General features: G+C 43.6%; 1 protein-coding gene across 4 annotated transcripts in view; it reads left to right on the top strand.

Annotated features, from left to right (window-relative positions):
* tncb (tenascin Cb) overlaps window positions 1-22,562 on the top strand; it is a 366,665-nt gene that overhangs the window by 314,291 nt on the left and 29,812 nt on the right. For 2 of the 4 annotated variants that reach the window (XM_050050299.1, XM_050050300.1), the window contains 4 exons: window positions 6,015-6,137; window positions 18,818-18,961; window positions 21,336-21,455; window positions 21,796-21,939. In XM_050050299.1, the coding sequence (XP_049906256.1) occupies window positions 6,015-6,137; window positions 18,818-18,961; window positions 21,336-21,455; window positions 21,796-21,939 (531 nt within the window). Of the gene's footprint in view, window positions 1-4,550; window positions 4,824-6,014; window positions 6,138-18,817; window positions 18,962-21,335; window positions 21,456-21,795; window positions 21,940-22,562 lie in introns of all 4 variants that reach the window. The other 2 variants (XM_050050298.1, XM_050050301.1) reach the window with 2 other exon arrangements.

The following is a 22,562-nucleotide window of genomic DNA, read 5'->3' as shown; positions in this document are numbered from 1 at the left end:
GACTATGTTTACAAGCACAAGAGTTCAGCGAGCCACCGAAGGACCGCCCTGCAGATTTACTATTGGTTCTGCAATGTAGGGAGTTTTTTTAAACTCTGAAATTGTATCCGCCCATCTAAACACAAAATCAGGGAGAAAGTCATCAGTCTTTATTTAAGCAAAGCGTCTAAAGACTGACTTGTGAGTCTAATCCCAGCTGACATTGGGCAAGAGGTGAGGGACACCCTGGACAGGTTGCAAGACTATCGCAGGGCTAACATATGGAGCCAGACAACCATTCACGCTCACAGTCACACCTACGGGCAATTTAGAGTCACCAGGTAACCTAACCTGCATGTCTTTGGATTGTGGGAGGAAGCCAGAGTACCTTCAGAAAACCCATGACACGGGGAGAACATGCAAACTCTGCACAGAAGGGCTCCCCCACCCTGGGCCCCCGGGTAAATTAAAAAAAAAAAGAATAAATAAATAATTTGTCGAGTTGAGGTTAATCATTTTGCTGATTTGACAAATCTTTGTGAGGGAAAATTTGTTAACGTTGTACCTGTAGGGATGGAGGCTGGATTTGTTTGTCCCATTTTCTGAGCACAAATTGTTAACACCTTTTTGAAATGTGTGTATAAAAACAAGCTACCAGCCACTGTGGAGGAAGTTATTCTTCACAGGGTAAACAAAAAAAAAATCTCCTTTCCATTCAGCAGAGTACACAATACAAATCCCCAAACATCACCGCCCCATCATCCATCAATCATGCGCATATCCTTTCCTTTAATGTTAGGAATGGGGAACACCTGGTCTGTTTTGTGAACAGGCAAGAACACATAAAAAACGTCAGTGTGCTGTTTAACTGCGACACAACGGTTGCATTTACCCCACCCACTTCAACAATGTGTCATTACCCATGATTAACATGCTGTGGGTTACAGTATGAGCCTAATAAGTGGGCTGTAAATGCTGAAAGCAAAATCAGCTAATGATGCCTTTTATTGGTGTCTTAGCATCTTTACAAATAAACATATCTAAATATCTGAGGATTGACTCCCTTAACGTCACCCTATCAAGCTATTTAGACTTGACTAGAATGTCAAAAAGAACCACTTTTGAGTAGTTTTTTTTTTATGTCAGTGTCTATTCCAACATTTTCATTCAGCATTTCAATGATGAGGATCAGTCAAGTGGAAAAAAGATGGGAGGATTGACAGAGGACAAAAAAAAAAAAACCCAAGGCGCTTTTGTCACTTTGTGTGAGGCCTCTCTTCTGTATGCATCCCCAGTTCCCCAGCCTGGACTGCTCTTCATTCTCATGCTGCCATTGCCCCTAGGCTCTGGTGCTCGGGTGCCAGTGGGTGCTGGGGCCATGCAGAATATGGCATGCGCTCAACATGGCCCATTGTCTGCATGCTAATGGCTGGTAAAAACCATTTTAACATTTTTCATTAGCATCACTTAATCCATTAAACATTCCAACTTGTGAATACAAGTGCTTACTAATTTGATTATGTTATGCATGGTGGTCATTGTCAGTCTACTGGAGGAAGATGTGGGGAAAATAAAGTCCTCTGAAAAGGGATTGAGAAAACTATGTTTTATACAACAAATGATTGATGGAACCACAAAGAGATGTGGACAGCACCCAGAACAAGTACGACTCAGTTGTGATCTATATCATAAAAAAGCTGCTCTTGTAAAATTATCAGGCAAGACTGGAACTTGCTCTGGGCTTCTGCTTGCAGACCCCCTTTTCAGCAGGTTAGCTGGCGCCAGCACATACCTCCTCCAATAACAGGCTCCCTTTTGTGAGTGGGGATTGTGTTCCCTCAGGTCTTTTGGGGGTGTGGAGGGATATGGGATGTAGGGGTAGAAGTGGTGGTGGGAGAGTGAAATCAGTTGCAAGCTAGCACATGTTAGCTGATGGATGTGGCCCTCCCTCTCTTCCACTGACCAGCTAAAGCTGCCTGGCGGCTAATGAAGAGTGACAGCTCCCTGGGATTTGTCTGCTCTGCTTCTCATTTTAACTGCTTCTTCTCACAACAAATGCCTCATGCATTTTCCCTCACAATAAAAAAAGGGGTTTCAGGCTAGCTGAAGGACCCCTGAGACCCTCACATTTGGTGTAGTGTTTTAATGAGTGGTGGCGCTGGGCTTTATTGAGGCTTTCCTGCGCCCTCTTATATCTGCTTCTAACTAGGCTGCTTTTAAAGCTCTGTCCAGTCCATGTATCCATCTGTGCTGCTACCGGAAGTTTCTCCAGCTAATTAGCTTCAGCTGACTCATCCTATGGAGCAAGAGCTTTTTCTCCAGCAGCTGTAGACTCCTGCTGTCGCTCGGCCTCTCTTCGTATCACTGCCATTATTAGCTGCTGCTTAACTACCAGCTTTTACAGCACCACATGTGCACACACACCCATTTGCATGCACATGGTTAGATGTCTGCACCATGATGTATTTGACCACTACTTTAAGACAAGCAGCTGTTGTTTGAAAAAGGTTTGAAAGGTCTTGCACAAACTATGGCATAGGTCAGACCAGGGCTGGTACTTCTTCAGCAAAAAAGTATGAATGGATTTGAATTTGAATTACGTCAAGTGCAATCCACATAACCCATCCTAAAATGTGTTGCAAAATGAAGGCCTGTCTGTCTGTCTGTCTGTCTGTCTGTCTGTCTGTCTGTCTGTCTGTCTGTCTGTGTGTGCGGGCAGACTGACTATCCCCATTGTGAGCTCACCCTCCTGTAGTCTTGTGTCTCATGATAAACAGAGTGAGCTACAGTAGGACAAGGAGGCGCTGAGCAAAGCAGTACACTGTGCACAGCTCTTAAATAAGATGTTGCCATACAATGTATAAATAATTTACCTATTTAAGATAGTAAAACTTTGTAAAACCACAGCAATTGGTCAAATTTGCATCAAAGTTGCAGAGATTGGGCAAAATTTCAAAGTTGTACAGAATTCATGGGATTAGCTGAATTTGTGTTAATTGTTATAATTGCAGCATTGCAACATCCTGGAAGGACTGAATAGCTTAGTTAAACTGGAGATACATTGAGTTTGACAGCATAGAAATGTCTACTGGAATACAAGGCATTGCCTTGGGCCCTTTTACACTATGTTTTTTTTCTAATTCATAGAGATCATTACAGATTGAGTCGTGAATTTTTTGTCCACATTCAAACAGTAGTTTGAATTTTCAGTTAAAGTTGGCAGCCTGAGTTCTGACTAATGACTAATGTCACAATCTTATGCCTGGTACACACTACACGATATCAGCCTGATTCTAGCCCAACGCAGCAATGTACCGTGTCGGCATGGATCGCAAACAACAGTGAGTGTCTTATATGATAATCCATCGTTTCATCTCGTGTAGTGTGTCATAGTTAACGACAACCGACGCCACGTCTGGGACGCCTCACGACGTTCCAACAGAAAGTCTGGCATGTTTGTTTTTCACGACTGCTCCCGTCATAGCCGTCACTTTGACCAATAGGAACACAGAACAATCTGCTGCCGTAGACAACTGTACGACAACAGCACCCCAGCCTTTATGATATTTCCTCTAGGGATGTTACCACACAGACTAAAAAGGGAAAAATGATGGTATGAAACAGCAGAGGCACTTTATCATCCTTGTGAGTACTGCCATTAGCATCAAGCTAGCAAACAATGTTATTTCTTCATAATGGAGACGGACATAAAGTAAGAAAATTAACAAATAGTGGCAGGGCTTTTACTCACCACAACAGCAGAGGCTACCAGCTTCATTTGAAACAGACTACATTATAAAAGGGCCGTTATTTATTATTCCCCTGTATTTTTATATTTTTACTTTTTATCCGCTCCCGTTGCCTTGATAAAGTTAATGCATCGCGCTGTCATTTCAAACTCAACACGTCATGTATCTTTCTCAAATTAATAGCCCCTTAGAACTTCGCTTGAAAAATCCCTTCATTTTCTAAATAGGCTTTTACTGTGAAACATTTTCAGGAACTTGTAGAGGATTCAGTGACTCCTCTTTGAGGATTCAGTGACTCAGTGACATTTCGGCTGGCACATGAACAGACACAGTGACTGAAATAATAGTAAAAGTAATAAAAAATAAAAAATCATCCCCGGTCATCATGAAAGACGACCGGGGATGATTGGTGTGAACCATCGTGTAGTGTGTCATGTCTGTCGGCCAAGTCACGGCACGATTTTATGACTCCACAATCATGTAGTGTGACATAGTGACTTTCAGAACGGGCAGAAAAGTTGTGTAGTGCGTACCAGGCATTACTTACCATATTAATTGGTCAGTTAAAAGAGATAATTTTGTTTGGCTCAACAACTTACCCAGTATTGCCTTAAGTTCATTTCTTCCCTCTGTGTTTTTCACCATTTTCCATTAAAACTCTTCTGATTCTGCTCTGCAAAGTCAGGTTCTTGATTTGTTGACTGATGCTGAGCTTCCATTCAACCAGTGCTGGGATTTACACAGACTGATACACTGTCTTTAAATGTCAAAGCACTCTTACATTCCACAGAGGAACCAAACTGACTTTCCGCTGTCACCCAGAGGCTGAACCAGAGGTGCAGGCTCTCCTAGTCTCCAACGTCACCCCTGAGAGCTTTAGGCTGGCCTGGATGGCTGAAGAAGATTCCTTCGACACCTTTGTCATAATGGTCAGCCAGGCTGAGGGTCTAGGGCAACCCAGAGAGCTAGTGCTGGGTGGTGAAGAGCGAAGCACAACCGTCACAGGTCTCACCGAAGACACAGAGTACAAAATCCAAATCTTTGGAGTCATTTTGGGAAGACGCTCTGAGTCTGTAATGGAGGGGGTGAGAACAGGTACACAGTCAAAGGATGGAAAGGAGAAATCAGAGCTATCAACTAAAACTCTGCACTGGTCTTGTCAGTGTGGTGTAATGATGTAATTTCTTGTTGATTTCATCTTTTATGGTAAAAGCATGAAAACATGGTTATTAATACCTGTGTTCTAACATTTTCCTTTTCTAGTAGCTTTGTACCAAAGTGTCATGGCACTGTATTCGTCCAAGGCACTAAACACAAAATAAAAGGCTACCCTTAGACATGAATCAATTTTAATGATGAGGGCGTTTTCATAATGACCAGCTCAGGGCCCCACACTGCTGCTGGAACACTTTATATTAGTGTATATGAGTTCTCTTATAATCAGCCTTCTTCTTTTGGGGCGGCAGTAGCTCAGTCCATAGGGACTTGGGTTGGGAACTGGGGGGTCGCCTGTTCAAGTCCCCGTCCAGACCAAATATAGAGCGTGGACTGGTGGCTGGAGAGGTGCCAGTTCACCTTAGTTCAGTTTAGTGCCCCTCAAATCTCTGCCTTTGGATAGTTATACCTTTAATGAATATAATATGGGTAAAAAAACAGAGCATGGCATCTTCAACCCAAAACTATAAGAAAAGGCCTGAAGACCTCATAGTAGTCGACCCCCACACAATACATTTCCTCAGCTCTTTACTGTCTTAAATGTTGTCTTCGACTGCTTGGCCCCGCGTGGGGGGNGGCTGCGGGGGGGGGGGGGGGGGGGGGGGGGGGGGGGGGGGGGGGGGGGGGCTGTGTCTCTTGTCCTCCCTCGGGGTAAGGCTTTACTCTTGGTTTGCATGGCGCATGTTTCACTTTTGTGTTGGCATGAAATGGGGGCAAGTTAATCTCCTCAGGTCTGTTATGCAAGATACTGTGGCCCACTGTTAGGGTCTCTCCCCAGGCCCCTTTTGTCTGTCTACCATGCTCTCTCTTACACACACTCTCGCATATTTTTTTGGAAACCAGTGCCTTTCAGTGGTGGTTGTGCCTTGGCTACAATAACATGTAAATAACGTGTGTCTTTTCTTGTCTGCTGTTAATTCTGAAGCAGGAAATACCTACTAGTATATACAAACGCAATGACTCATGGACAGACATACTGTATGTTTTGTTTTCCAGTCCTCACCAGTGTTACAAGGCCGTACATATACGTCTGTTTGACCCTACTTACTGTGTCTGTTTTGTTTGTGCCAGACCTTGGCTCACCTAAGGGCATCCGCTTCTCTGATGTCATGGACACATCCGCCACCGTTCACTGGGTAGTTCCAAGAGCTCGAGTGGACAACTACAGGGTCACTTACATGCCTGCTCATGGAGGTCAGTGTATTTTTGTGTCAATAACACTCATCCACTACTGAAACTGGGAAGATCCGGACACTTTTTGCAGCACTGTTATTTGATTTAAAAAATGCCCCACAGCTGAACTAAACTGGAAAAAAAGTGAAGAAAGTAAGCTTTTACAACATGAAGATGTAGAGCTCTAGTAGTTTTGCCCTCAATGTCTTCTTCCAACTCTTCTTCCAATAACCTGATAACATAGGCTGAAATTAGCAGGTTATGAATGACTTCATAGCCAGTGTGGACATTCTCAATCTCAGTGTTTTATCATCACTGACCTATCAGTTAGTTAGTTTAAAACTCCATGATCTGATCATCTGCAGAGCAAACTCTTCTCTCCAGTGATAGACTACTGCTTCCCCCTTGTGACAAGTTAAAGGAACTGAACAAGGCAAAAGTCATCATCTGAAAATCATGCCAATATGTGTGTGTGTGTGTGTGTGTGTGTGTGTGTGTGTGAGTGAGGGGGAGAGAAAGAGAAAAAAAGTGATTCTGTTGTTGCCAATAANATGATCAGATCATGGAGTTGAACAAGGCAAAAGTCATCATCTGAAAATCATGCCAATATGTGTGTGTGTGTGTGTGTGTGTGTGTAGATATATATATATATATATATATGTATATATACGTATATATACATATATATATATAGGTACAGGTCAGTACAGGTTTAACATATGACACACTAACATACTTCTCCCCAGACAAGGCATCTGTAAATTCCATTAGAGGGCTCAATGCCTTGTCCATGTCTTGCCAGGTCAGGATCAGATGCCTGACCTTCTTGTCTTCATGGAGGACCTGGCAAATTAATTCAGATATTATTTATATAGTGCATTTCACACACAGAGGCAACACAAGTGCTTAACAGAAAATCATAAGCTGCATCACAGAGCACATATTATGCATGCCTAGCACGATATATAAAAAATACCTGTGCAAGAGCTTTCTCCTGCTCGATGAACCTGCTGATCGTCTGCTGCCGTGAGCCCCATTTGTATAAGTGTAAATTGTTTACATTAAAACATGTTTGGACAGCAGCAGGTAATTACAATGTAGGCATTTGATATTTAAATGTATAGATCAGAGTTATTATAGTTTAGTATTTTTCAACACAAACACAACACTTTGTGAAGGCAACATGTGACTCACAGTCAATTAGACCCATCTCAGTCTCAATAAACACATGCACCAGTGCCTCCTCAGACTTGTTGTGTTGACACATTTGACCAAATTGACAAAGACTAAAACTAAATAAATTTTCTGTATATTTTGATTTTTATTTCAGTTAACTGAAATGTTTTTTCACATCCAGTTGTACTTTTTAGTTTAGTTTTAGTGAACTATAATAACCTTGGTATAGATAAATGTATATTATAATAAAAATATATTAAAACATGTTTCAACAGTCGACACTATAGCAGATAATTACACAGGCATTTTAAAGCATATATGTAGGCCTATATTAAAATATATATGTAATATTCATTGTTAATGTTGTGCTCCACTCACCTATGGCCAGCTGTAGACAGTGCCCAAAGCACTGTAGCCTGTTCAACTCGTTCAGTTGCAATGCACTGATGTTATTAGTTGCATTATCTGTGGTCACGCAGATGAGCATATCTTCACGCAGCTCCCAGGATTGAAGTGCTTCTCTTAGGGTTGTGGCTATCATCACTCCCGTGTGGTCTTCAGGGAAGTAGCTTGTCTGTAGGCATCGGCTACTTAGTATCCAGTCATTGTTGATAAAATGAACTGTTAGGCTCATATATGGCTGTGTGACTCTGCTCGTCCACAGATCAGTCGTCAATGCATAATATTCCACATGTTGAAGTTCCTCTTTCACCTTCGCACGGCATTCTTCATACATGCGGGGCAGCTGGACATAACTGAAGTGTTTTCGATCAGGCATGTTGTATCTGGGGTCAAGGGTTTTGACCAGTGCCCTGAAGCCCTTCTTTTCGACAGTATATACCGGGGCCATGTCCTGACATATGAATTTAGAAATGGCATCTGTAATTTTGCGGTGTCTGCGGGACTGCTTGTCATAGGGGATGCCTTTGGTCAACGATTCTTTCAGGCTCGTTTGGTGTGTTTTCTTCTTTTCATCACTTTGTGGTTTTGAGGTAATGTTAGTAGTTTGTCGCATCTTCACGCTGTCTCTGTACTGTTCTTCATGTCGTGTCTTTAAGTGGTAGAAAAGATTAGATGTGTTCGAGTCGCTAGCAACGACTTGTTGGCGGCATGTTTTGCAAATTACCGTTGTCTGGTCGGTGTCTGACTTTTTAAATCCAAACCAAAACCAAACTATGGAATTCCGGTTCCCTCTTTTCGGCACTAATTCCTCTCTGGGTTCTGTTTCCACCGTGTTCTCCGCCACACTCTCCGCCAAGCTCTCCGCCTCTGCCATGTTGGTGTTTACATCCATGCATGCTCCCCTAGCACTGCTGTAAACGAGTCTTTGCGGGTGACGTAAAAATGCTACTGCAAAGTAGTAGCGTTGCTGCAGTTACATTAGCCTTCATTCATTGTTCATACAATGTGTAACAATGTGTCATTTTAATAAAAAAAAAAACGATAAAAACAATAGAGAGTTATATTGTACAGTAGACATTTTTATATCGCACTACGATATATATCGTAATATCGCACAGCACTAATAGTGTTCATAATCGTCGGTGGGCGTGGAGTCGCTAGCGGAAGGAATAGCCGTCGGCTTGGTTTGCACCTGTACAGGAGTTGTCAGGGCACCACCGGTGTTGTTGGTGTCGTTTCAGGGATAGTGCGGCAGGTCTTTCTTGTACGCCAGGCCCATGATGAATGTATACACCAGGCTCATGATGAATGCCACTCCCACTACGCCTAACAGCACCATGCCTTTGCTGTGGCGCCTCATGTTTCAGCTGTCTTTCTGTTTGTCTTCCTCTGCTCTTGTCTGTGCTCTGGTAATCAACTGTCCAAGTGACGTCATCATGTTTTGCACTTTGCTCTTTTGTGGAGACCCCTGACCTTCAGGTTCTACAGTTCTGCAGCAGTGAGTGATGTGGTACCAGTGGGGTTTCCCTTTCACTTTTACTGCTGTGGGTGTGGTCAGGATGACTTCATGCCGACCACTCCTCAGTGGTTAGTCCCACCTTCTCAGATACATGCGTAGATACACCCAGTCTCCTGGGTGTATGGGGTTCTTCACTTCCTCCTTCCCCTGGGTCTCATTGGCCTCCTTAACCTGTGCAAACAGAACTTCATGTATGCGAGTTAATCTTTGCACGTAGCTGTGTAAATCTTTAGTGAGCATGTCAAGCAGGGGGCCTTGCTGAGGCCCACGTAAATATGGAACAGGCATGGGCTGACCCGTGAGCATCTCATGCTGTGACAAATGTGTCATGCGGTTAGTTTGCATTCTCATACTCATCAGTGCTAGCGGCAAAGCAGTCAACCAGTCTATTTTTTTCTCCTTACAAATCTTTGCTAGTTTTAACTTCAGAGTTCCATTTGCTCTCTCAACCATTCCTTGAAACTGCTGATGATAGACACACCCTAAGCGATGTATAATCCCTAGTGCGTGAGTTATCCTTTTCATTACTGCATTATCAAAGTGCGTGCCATTGTCAGAACTTATCTCTTCCGGTATACCAAATCTGGGAATGACCTCTAAGGTCAGAAATTTGGCTACAGCAATGGCATCTGCTTTAGCTGTTGGGCAAGCCTTGATCCACTTACTGAACCTATCAATAACAACCAGGATGTACTGTTTTCTATTGATTGGTTTAACCATGTCAATGAAATCAATCACCAGGTGCTTGAACGGTCCCTCTGGTATTGGGATGTGTCCAATGGGTGCCGTTAAGGTTTTTTGTTCAGCGCAATAGCACATCTACTCAACAAGTGGTCAACCGTTGGTTTTAAATAAAGTGACCACCATGCCTCTTCAATGTCTTTGCAGCCAAATCAGCAGCAGCATTTCCACGAGTAACAAAGCTAGAGTCTGCTGCACATTTAACAACTGCCAAAGAAGAGGGCAAGGTCATTGCATGCATCAAATCAGCAATCAATTCACCATATGCTACAGGTCTACCATCCGCTCGCAGAAACCCTCTCTGATGCCAAATGGCACCACTAAGATGACACGGAGATGAAATGCGCAGCCTCCTCATTCCACTGCAAGGTGGTGCTTTGTGAATGAAAGGCAGTTTTTACCAAATCACGCAATGGTTGAGTCTTTAAAGCATAGTCCACAATCCATGTGCAGCTGTAACATGCCATGCCTAGAAAAGAAAGCATGTGTTTTGACATCATTGCTTTAGGGGCTTTCAATATGGCCTCCAAATGATCTGACGCAATGCGACATGTTGTTCCTGAAAGCTCCATACCCTGGTACTTGACCATAGGGAGGCAAAATTGGAATTTGTCTCTACTGACTTTATGCCCATACTCTGCCAAAAAGGTGAGCACCGCAATAGAGTCCTGCAGACATTGTTCCCGTGAGGAGGAATGGATCAAAAGATGATCAACATACTGGATCACAGTAGATGGGACATTTAGGTTAGCCAGCTGTGTCGCTAGCAACCTTTTAAAGTTTGATGTCGACTCAGAATAGCCCTGTACTTACCTTGTGTACCAGTACTGTACACCCTCAAAGGTGAAGGCAAACAGGTAGCATGAAGATGAATGTAATGGGACATTAAAGTAGGCAGAACACAGGTCAATGACGGTGAAGAACTTGATACCTGGCGGAATGGCAGACAATAAGGTAGCAGGATCAGGTACTTGGGGAATCTCAGCTTCAACTATCGCATTTATGGCTCTGAGGTCGTGCACCAGACGCCATTGGTCAGAGTTCATCTTGGGTACAGGGTAAATGGGTGTGTTGCAGGGGCTAGTCATGCACTCCAGCACGCCAGCCTCCAACAGTCCAGCAATGGTTTTTCTGATCCCGTCAGTTTGTTCCTGGGAGAGTGGGTACTGTTTGTGAAATGGTAGCTCAGCATTGGGTTTTAACTGGATCACCACTTCTCCAGATGAGGACATCAAACCGATGTCAGCTGGGTGTTTTGTGCACAGTTTTTCTGGGACCTCAGCTAATAACGAGGCCACCTCTGCAACATTGTCTTCACTTGGAGAGGGAATTTCCAACATCTGGTTAGCAGGGCCCTTATCGAGAAGTACCTTGGTGGCCCGTGTAGTGACAGAAGCTACCAAGGAGATTCAGGTGTAGGTCCCATCAGCAGCGATGTGGAGAAGTGAGTTTCCAGTTGACACCCAAGATGCTGCGCGGGCAGCAGCCACCACCTGGCCCAACTCCTCAGGTGTGGGAGTCTGTGAAACCATCAGAGAGACATGTGGGGCTGCAGAACCCCCAGTTTCGTCAGGTTTAAACCAAGAAAACAGTGAGGATGGGAGTATGACCTCGGCAGCCACACCTTCTGGTCCACAGTAAATGTCAGTGATTTGTAAGTCGTGTTCAGTGCCAGACATTAGGTCATCCCAAAGAGTCTTGTACTCCGCCTATGAGCTTTAGGTGTCATACATCAAGGGGCAGTGCAAAGGATCCTGAACAAGATGATACTGATAGTCCACTGTTTCAATGAAGGGTGCCCAGTGGAAAACTATATCCATCGGGATGAGCAGGGTCACAGTTCCAGCCAATAGACAGTGGCAGGTCCATTCACATGCAAAGCCGACATCTGTTGAATGAGAGGGGTGCAATGGTTGTCATGATCAAAGGAAACCTGGATTCCTACTCGGCTGCAGAGAATCTTAGCATTTAGGCAACACAAAAGGGCACATGGTGCCACAGGCAAATACAGAAGTGGAGAATGTATGGTGAAGTCATCGATAGTCAGGCATAGTGGCTCAATGAAATGTAAGGTTTGTCTTAGTCTTGAAAAGCCAGTAGTTGGCAAGGGGAGATTAGGTCCATCCTTACGACCCACACATGAAAAAGCCACACCCGAGTCTACTAGAAATGAGACAAGTGGACCTCCCTTGATGCAAAGATGGACAGTAGGCTCATTACATGGGTCTGTGATGAATACACTGAGCACATTCCCCTCTTCTGGCTCCTTTGGGCACCCGTAGCGGGACTCTTCCCATGCTGGAGAAGGAGGCAGAGCCATAGGTGTGCAAACAGCAGAGGCGGATATGGAGATGCTGTTTGAATGGAGTCAACCTTTTTGTTTAGACGTGGCAGCATAGGACAGTCGCGCATCCAATGTGTTGCATCACCACAGTACCAACACCAGCTTTGTACGGATGGGTCAGTAGGCTGGTTTGGAGGACCCTTTGTCCACGCTCTCCAAGGGTTAGGGACACCACCCCCATGTCCACGCTTCTGCTTTGGGTTCTTTTAACAAAAACTGGGACAGGAAATGTCACAAAAAGGGTTGGGGATATTGCCACCTGGCCATAGGTGTTGAAGGGTGTTCCTGGTGGGGGAACCAGCTGCGGGTAAGGCACTGGTCCGGAAGGTGTAGGTGCTGGACCGGGAGGTGTAGACTGGTTGGGTGTAACCACGACTGCCTGCATGGTAGCGGGCTTGTCAGTTTTCTTCTTACCTTGCAGTTCAGCTTGCAGTGCCCCTAGTTGAGTTTTCACCAGCTTAAGCTGTAGGTCTGGGGCATCACGTTCAGAGTGATCCCTATTCTGCAGGTATGTTGTTGTGTAGTGAACAATATATGCCAGGCACTTAGTCCAGGGCTTTGCTGTGAGGCTGACAACATTGTTTAGCTCGGTCTGTACAGCCGTAGGCAGAGCCTGGATGAGCTTGTCAATAAAAAGTGCCTGGGTGGTTTCGTTAGCATCCCATTCTGACAGTGTGCGCTCTTTCCATTTTTTTTTTGGAACAGCTGGACGAAGTTGTGGATGGGGGTACCCTCGTCCCACTAATAACCTTTGAGGCGACTAGGTTCTGGTTTGGTTGGATAGGTTTCGCGGATGGCTGCCCATACCTCACACCGGTATCTGGAGAAAGTTTGTCATCATATTTGTTATCGTCCATGATTCCTCCAGTATTTGCTTTGTTAAGAATGGCTGATACAACCCCTGGGTCCAGCTGGTGACACAGGATTTCCTTTATATCCCTTAACGCCAAGCTGAACCCAGCTGTATGTTCCACAAACTGGGTGATCAATGCCTGTCCTCCACGTGCCATCCTGGGGAGAGCCTGGGCAATTGTACACATATCCGTATATGACCACGGAAAGTAAGCACTCTGTCACTGACTATCAATCCTCAGAGGAAATAGTCCAGTGGCATCATCTCGTTTGTATCCATAATATTAGGGCTCCCTCAGGGTGCTTCCATTCCTGAGTCTGCTGCGTGTAGTGCTGTCTTCAATGTCAGGGTCTTCTTGGTAGTCTTGCTCGTCCTGCATGTCCCCGCAGGCGGCCTGGTCATTTCGTATGGACCGTTCCAAGCTTGCGGCTGCGCGTAGCAGGTCATCTTCAGCTTGCTGTAGCTCCTCTTCCATTTCATGAGTGGTCAAGTGGCTTTGTCTTTCCCATTCCGTCCTCCGAGCAGCCACCTCTGTGTGTTCCATAGTAACCTTTCCTGAAATAAACCTTTCAGTGGTTGCTGGCGAGGTGATGGGAATATAAGGACTGGAGCGAGCTAGAAATGTCTGTCGTGGCGCTGGTGTGGATGTCTTAGCATAGTCCGCTGGGGTAGCCAGAGCCCTTGCTGGTGGCGGCCCATTGCCAAACCCTGGGGACGCCTTCTGTTTCAGCATAGAAGAAGAAAAACAATCCGAATAAACTCACAGCATAAACCGTCAACAGTGATTACTGAAACCCAAAACGCTTTGATAGGAAAAAAAACTGCCCAGGGGACCAACACATACAGCGTCAATCATGTCCAACAGAATATTCTGGAAGTATTTTTGTCTTTACCACCTTACCAAAAACCCCAGTGAAAAATTACAGGCTATCGTTGACCATGGCCGCCATCAGTCTGTAATAAAATATGGTGCCCACCTGGCTGATTGATGCTGATGAACAGGAGACAGGTTGACACACCTATTCCCACAATATTGGCTAAATAAAGATCCCAAATTCACCTACCCGAGTCCACACCCAACAGCTAACACCATGTATCATGATATTCATTATACAGAGCAACAAACCATTTAATTCTCCTATTATCTCCTATTACAACAAACCTTTATTTCTTGTCAATTTTCCTTCACGGTTTACAAAGAGATAAGCATAAAAGAAATTATCACCCCAAGTAGACCCACTCACACTCTATTTTTCATGCACAAATGGGCAACCAGCATATATTTTATTATTTCTTATTATTAATATATTTTTTGTTTTAATTGTGTTCTATATGACACAGAGCATGTATTAAAATGTATTGTATATATTGTTCACACACATAAGACTTTGACACTAGCTCAGTACAAACCTAAAGGATTATCAAACATTAAAAGACTTAGACAAATTTTTCTATTTACACATTATTCCAGTTCAGGTTGATCCCTTAGTAATCAACGTGTCAGATTATCGTCAAATACTTGTGGCAGTGAATTGCTCCATACGTACAAACACTAATGGTGACTATTATTTTTCTATTACTATTCTCCATCTCTCTCTTATGCAATTATTTATCTACTTGCTCATCCATCTAATTATTTATTATATATTTTTTCATTTACTAAATTAGTTATTTATTTTTCAACAACAAAAATGAGCTCTCTCGTTATTACTATAGGGCTTTCATTCTTTGTGTCATCTTAAACCGGATGCTTAGCCCTACAATGTTCATGTAACTCTACCATTCCCCCTAGTGGAATCTTGGCTACATTTATCTGGGCCTGCCCTACTCATACAGCGGATTCTCAGAGCTATCACATGCAAATATAGCCTCTGGGCCTGCCCTGTATTCCTATATTAAAATTTGAATGCAGCGGAATCTTAGTGTAAACACATGCAACTTAACCCCTGGGCCTGCCCTGCATTCCTATATTAAAATTTACCTCACAGCACACCAGTACTGAATACAGCAGATTCTCAGAGTTAACACAGATGACTCAACCACTGGGCCTGCCCTGTATATCCAATCCAATCCAATCCCGCACGAGATAAAAATATGCATACACATAAAAACAACAACCTACATGGTGTCAAAAGCCAAAGAAAAGAGGTGGGTTTTAAGAAGACTTTTAAAATGAGAGAGTGAGGAAGCCTGTCTAATGCGCAGTGGCAGTTCATTCCAAAGTTTTGGTGCTGCCACAGCAAATGCTCGATCCCCTTTGAGCTTAGGCCTAACTGTAGGCACTGTCAGGAGCAGCTGGTCAGCTGACCTGAGAGATCGACTGGGTGTGTAGGGGTGCAGCAGCTCAGAGAGGTAGGGTGGGGCAAGACCATTTAAGGCAAATAAAAGAGTTTTAAAATGAATCCTAAAATGGACAGGCAGCCAGTGGAGTGAAGCTAAAAAAGGTGAAATGTGCTCATACTTTCTTGTGCCAGTTAAAAGACGTGCAGCAGCGTTCTGTACCAGTTAAAGAGGAGCAATGGAGGACCACCTAACCCCCATATAAAGTGCATTACAGTAATTCAGCCGAGTGGTCACGAAGGCATGGATTACTGTCTCAAAGTGCTTTCTCTGAAGGACTGGTTTTATTTTTGCTAGCTGCCGTAACTGGAAGAAGCTAGATTTCGCCACAGCTTTAATCTGGCTGTCAAACTTAAGGTCTGTGTCCACTTTTACCCCCAGATTATATACAGTTGGCTTGAGATACTGTGCCAAGGAACCCAGATAAACTAAGGGGATCACAGAGGTGCCACCAAAGACCATCACTTTTTCATTAAAATTTAGGAAATTTAAAGCCATCCAGGCTTTGAGGTCGTCTAGACACTTTAGTAGTGGCTTAACAGAGGAGGAGTCAGTCTTTTTAAGGGGCATATAGATCTGACTGTCATCCACATAACAGTGAAAAGAAATGCCATGCTTCCTGAGAATGGAACCAAGTAGATAGAGAACAGAAGAGGGCCTAGCACAGAGCCCTGTGGGACCCCACATGAGAGAGGAGCAGTGGGGGACACGGAGTCACCAAGGCTGACACAGAAAGTCCGATGTGACAGGTAGGACCTGAACCAATCAAGTGCTGTGCCGCTGATGCCCACCCACTGCTCCAAACGAGCGATCAGGATTTCATGGTCCACTGTGTCAAATGCAGCAGTCAAATCTAAAAGCAAAAGGATAACACAGTGACCAGAGTCAGTACCTAAAAAGATGTCATTAAAAACTCTTAAAAGCGCTGATTCTGTGCTATGCAATGTTTTAAAACCGGATTGGAAAATTTAGAGAATATTTTGTTAATTTAAAAAGTCCATGAGCTGAGAGTATACAATCTTCTCTAAGATTTTAGAAAAGAAAAGCAATTTAGAGATTGGCCTGAAATTAGCAAAAACAGTAGGATCCAGCCCAGGTTTTTTTTTAATCAAAGGCTGCACAACTGCATGTTTAAAATTTACAGGGACCACTCCTGAGGACAGACTGCAATTAATAATTGTGAGAACAGATGGCCCAACAATGGGGAAAACCTCCTTAAAAAGTTGGGGAGGGACGCATCATTCGGAGAACCTGATGGCATCAAATGACCCACAATCTCCTGCACAAAGGGCAGGGTCACAGGCTCAAACGTGTCAAAAACAGCACAACAGGGGACAGACACTGAAGGATCATGAGCAGGAGGTGAAATAAGTGCTCTGGCAGAAGTGACTTTATCAATAAAGAAGTGAAGAAAGTTTTCACACACAGGAGGGGAGGCCTCAATTCCAACAGTCTGTGGCGCATTCAGAGCAGAGTTGATAACTTTAAACAACACACGAGGCTTATGACAATTTAACATAACCATATCTGAGAAATATTTTCCTTTAGCCTCTTTCACAGTGGATTGGTAATGATGCCAGCAGTCCCTCAACATTTGAAATGACACTTGCAGTTTGTCCTTTTTGCAAGTGCTCAGCTCTACGACACTTCTGTCAATTTTCCTACACTAGAGTAGTGGATTCCCAGTAACGCATTTAATTTTATTATAATAAATCCCACCTAAATCGAGGCACTGCCTAACAGTTCTCCCTAGGACTTCATTCACTCTGCACACCTCCCAATTCACACACACAATGTTAGAAGGAAGGAATTTCCACTTGCTCTCACACAGTGTGGCCATATATCTGCTTCATTAACACACCAGCTTCTGTGACATGCACTATATTTATTACCATAATTATGTCTCCCGTAATTATACTAGGTTTGAGGAATTGCTGGATTGGTTTCCTACTACTGATTCGGTCAGGGTGACCTGAGTGCACATATCTCTTGGCTGTCCCCCACACTCCCTTTTCCTAAAAAGAACTTTTCCATCAGCCAGCTGCCAATAACCCTATCGTCCCCTGCGTCTACATATGGTTAGCTATTTGGGTCAAAGGATATAGCATATCTGTAAACAGTGACCCTCAGTGAAACACAACATGCGAGCATGAAAGCAGTCGTAAAACATTTGGGCTGTTCCCAGTAGGGTTGGGTATCGTTTAGGTTTTATCCGATACCGGTGCCAAACCGGTACTTTTGAAACGGTGCCAGTGCTTAAACGGTGCCCGAACCGGTGCTTAAAGAATGGAAAACATACAAACTTTGTTCAAAAACAGTGCCTTCTTATTAAGGCATTTTGTGTTTGCTAGTTCACCCTACATGCATAAATTTAGCGCATTAATTTAACAACATTAAGTTACTTACTCGACGTAAATTACACATTAACAACATTAAGTTACTCACCCGAAGAAGAACGGCTGCTGTCATCATCTGTAGCGTCAACGACACTGGCATGGCTGGGAGTGGGACTCTCTTCTCCGGGGATGCTGCTAACTCCAATAGCGGCAGAAGATGTGCTTGGCGTGGGGTCTCGCAGGCTATCAAAGACAGTGCATTGCTCGGCTTTTAAAAAAATGCCATGCGTCGTTAGATGCTTAATCAAATTCGAGGTGTTACCTCCCTTGCACATTATCGCCTTCGAGCACTTGTTGCAGGCAGCCGAGTCTGCATCTTTTGAGGTGAAGTGCAGCCAAACTTTCGACCATTTCGCCTTCGGCATTTTAGGTTCACTTCAATCCAATCAAGGGTTATTGTGTGCAGGTGCAGGTGAAATATACTGACGTGACGTCACGTGTAGCGCACATCCACGGCTGCCCAATGAGCTGGATGCACTTCTCGGCAGGGATCCAAAACTCTGCATAACACCGGCACGGCAATAGAAGTAAGGAGGCGGTAATGAAAAATTCAGTGGCACCGAAATGAAGCACCGAAATCTGCGTTGCTTTCCGGTCTGGTTGCTACCGTTTACGTCGGCACCGGTGCCGTCATGGTACCGGGTATCGGTACCCATCCCTAGTTCCCAGTGTACTCTGTAACTTTTTCCTCCAAGATGGAAAATGTTGATATGGTGACCTTTATCCTCCCACGCAGTTCATTACCAGTTCAATTTACAGTATGTTCAAGTTCAATAAGTTTCATTTCAAACTTCAGTATAAACTTCCACAATGGTCATGGCAAACTAAGTTTGTTTAGATGGAGAGTTGAAAAAATATTTTTTAAGCCCTAATGTAGGAGAGTACTGGAGAATGTATTATATTTATCTATCATGTTATTTCCTCTTCCAGGTAATGCTAAGACACTGACAGTGAATGGCTCTGAGTCTCACACGGTGCTGCCCAACCTGACCCCAGGGGTCACCTATCAGGTCACCATCATTGCTCTCAAGGGTCAAAGTGAGAGTGAGCCTGGATCAGACAGCATTACCACAGGTAAGGCTTATGTGGAACACACATATACACTTTCATTTTCCTAAGACTAGATCTAAGCATGTGTGTTTACCTGGATTTTTCAGTTTTGTGATACTGAATTTGGTTGTATAGCTACTCTTTTGATACAATTTACAATCTCACAACAATCAACACAGCAATCTCTAAGAACAATTCAAATAATAAATAATAATTAAAGCTGCAAGCAGTGATGTACGGGCCCTCGCACTTTTGCCAAACTCGGGGGTGCTGTCAGGATGCCGGCTGAAGCGGCAGTTCATTTCTGTGGAAGTCAGACACCAAACGCAGAAGTGAGATGGCATATCCGCCATGGAGTGTGGATGCTGCAATGACATTTTTTTTGTTGTTGTACTATATCCTTTTTCCACTATGTGGCACTGGAGTGGATACCAATTATACATCATGTTGCGGAACTCTAATTGTAGACCTCACTGTGTAAATGTCATGTAAATCAAAAGATAAGTGTCTCATAAAACATACTTCCTGTTGCCAGTAGGTGGCGCTGTACTCATTACTAAATATTGGCATATAGATGTGTTCCCGGTGGGACTGTCGTTAATCCTGGGAAGTTTGGGGAAGATTGCTTGTATGCTGGAGTTATAAACTACTTCCTGTTTTGTGGCGAGACCCCTAGGTTTGATGCCTTGCCACAGTCACACAGTTTGATGAAAACTCAAGCCTGTAATAGCTTTTCTTTTTCTTTTTCTTTTCAAAATTTTGTAGGGGGGCACTACTGAGCCATTTTTTTTTGCAACCAAGCACGAAACCCCTAAAATATCAAATATTTTTCCACCTCTGATATGTCTGCAAAGTTTCATGAGTTTTTGAGTATGTTAAGTCCCTCCCAAAGTCAATTCATTTGAGTTAAGAAGAAAGCTTAAAGCTTCAAGCAGCGATGCACCTTCGCGCAACTTGGGGGTGATGGCAGGACGCCGGCTGACGCTGCAGTTAATTTCTGTCAAGGTCAGACACTGCAGGACTGAGATGGCATATCCTTCATAAAGTGTCGGCACTGGAATGACCTATTTCACATTTTGTATCACATCCTTTATACATGAGAGGATGCTGGAGAATGCATCAATAATATGTCATGTTTTTGTACATCAAATATAGACCACACCATGTAAATTTCAGGTAAATTAAAAGATGAGTGTCTGAAAAGATGTACTTCCCGTTGCCCATAGGTGGTGCTATGTCTATGACTGAAAATTGTCTTATAGATGTGTCTAGGGTGAGACTATTATCAAACAGTGTGGTGTTCATACATGCAGGCGAAACCAGCTTCGGGGGCTGCTGAAATTTTCTAGGGGGCGCTGTTGAGCCATCTTGGCACATCAAAGGACAAAAATCACATCAGACAACACAATTTGGGACCTCTGATGTGTGTGCCACATTTCGTGAGTTTTCAAGCATCCCTTGCCCCTTCAAAACAACTTCCTGTTTTATCAATCGATCAGTCAGTTTTATTTATAAAGCCCAATATCACAAATCAGAATTTGCCTCAGAGGGCTTTACAGCAAACGACATCCATCTGTCCTTTGGACCCTCACAGCAGATAAGGAAAAACTCCCCAAAAAATCCCCTTTAACGGGGGAAAATAAAAGGCAAGACAGATGAAAACTCAAAAGCTTCATTTTTGAGTATCATCAAGGTCCTCTGACTTTTTATCAGCAAATTTGAGGTGGGTCTGATCAACCTGCTGGAAGAGGGACATCAAAGAATGAAAAAAGAATGTTTGTGTTGCCAGAGGGTGGCGCTATGATGAAGACTCAAAATTCCTCTGTAGATGTTTTCAGGGTGGGACTGTCATCATATGTGTGAAGTTTTGGAAAGATATTCCCACATGGAATCAAGTTACAGCACCTTTTGTCATCATGGCGAAACATTGAAATTCGTCAACCACGGCATGGCCACACCCTTCAACGAAAACTCACAGTTTTCATAATAAAGCATCATCAACGTCTTGTGGCTCTTTTGACCAAGTTTGAGGTGGATCTGGTCAACTTTGTAGGAGATGGACATCAAAGTCTAAAACATGTAATTTCCTGTTGACAGTAGGAGGCGCTATATCAATTACTAATTATTGACATGTAGATGTGTTCAGGGAGGGACAGTCCTGTGAAGGTTGGGGAAGATTGAACCATATATGATTTCAACCAGCCTTAGGACACAAAAGGAGAACAGGATACGTTGTAGTATATTAATGGAAACACACTGAACATTCTAAAACACAGTACAGCATGACCCAGATGTGCCGATAACCGGTACCCTTCTGTCACTACCTTCTGACACAGTAGCTCTGTCCATAAGGAGATATTTCAGTGTGTGTGTGTGTGTGTGTGTGTGTGTGTTACAGCTCTGGATAAGCCCCGTGGTCTGACTGCAGTCAACATCACAGACAGTGAAGCTCTACTGCTCTGGCAGCCCGCCATTGCGACTGTAGACGGCTACATCATCACCTACAGTGCAGACTCTGGTATCTAGTGTGTTCACATGCATGTCTAACACAAACAATACGTAAAGATATATGAATAAACACACATACTGTAGCCTACTTAGCCCACTTACTTGCCACAGTTGGTTGAATGATGATGTTGAGATTATCTTTAGATGATCATTACTACCTTTCAACGAAGAACTAATGAGACAGAAGAGAGGATATTTTTTATCATATCTGAGTGAACCGCATTTGAATCAGAGGCATATCTGTTAGAGGCATCAGTCCAAACAGGTTTGCTTCCTTTTTTACAACCAGCCTATTATCATGCATGTTTGTCCTTGATGTGCTAACTGAAGGCCTGTTTGTGTCGTTCCAGTGGCTCCGGTGATGGAGCGTGTATCAGGAAATGTGGTTGAGTTTGAGATGAGTTCTCTGACACCAGCAACACACTACACTGTGAAGGTCTATGCTGTGAGGAACATGGCCAAAAGTGCAGCCACTACAACCGAGTTGACTACTGGTGATTATTCCTGCCTAAAAGCTGAATCACACTAAATCAAAAATGGTCAAAGTAGGAGCCAAACACTCAACTGGATTTAATATCATAACTGCAAGAAATAACAACAGCAACAAAAGCGTACTCAAGAAGTGAGATAACAAAGAAGAGGAACTGAGGTTACAACACTGTAACCCTATTGCTGTTGGCACAGGTGGATTCAATGAGTAGTGCTTTCCAATGACAAGCTTGCATTCGCCCACTAAAATTTGCATAAATATATATAGCCAGCTAATCAGGACTTGCCTATATGTTATTTTGTTTTGTACAAGCTCTTACTGTGAAGCACCAATGTTGAGTTTTCATCAGCAGTAACTTAACACAAATCTCATCGATTTCTGAAAGTACAAATAGGGATACGGAAGACAAACTAAACTCCAAACCTTAGAAGCCACAAGAGCTGAACACACACAGAGACTTTGAAAAAAGCCTCTCCCTCTGGTGTCCTGCACAGACAGTAGTTGAGTGTTGCCACACACAGTTGTTTGTAGGGCTGACCCAAAAAATTTGAAGGTTCGAAGCTTTGTTCGATGGCACGGGATTCGATTGTGAAAAAAAAAAATTCAAATATTCAGCGTTTTTTTTCT

Source organism: Epinephelus moara, chromosome 8, assembly GCF_006386435.1.
Source record: "Epinephelus moara isolate mb chromosome 8, YSFRI_EMoa_1.0, whole genome shotgun sequence".
Classification (NCBI taxonomy): domain Eukaryota; kingdom Metazoa; phylum Chordata; class Actinopteri; order Perciformes; family Serranidae; genus Epinephelus; species Epinephelus moara.
Note: the sequence above shows the minus strand (reverse complement) of the source record. Positions and strands in the feature narration are given on the sequence as shown.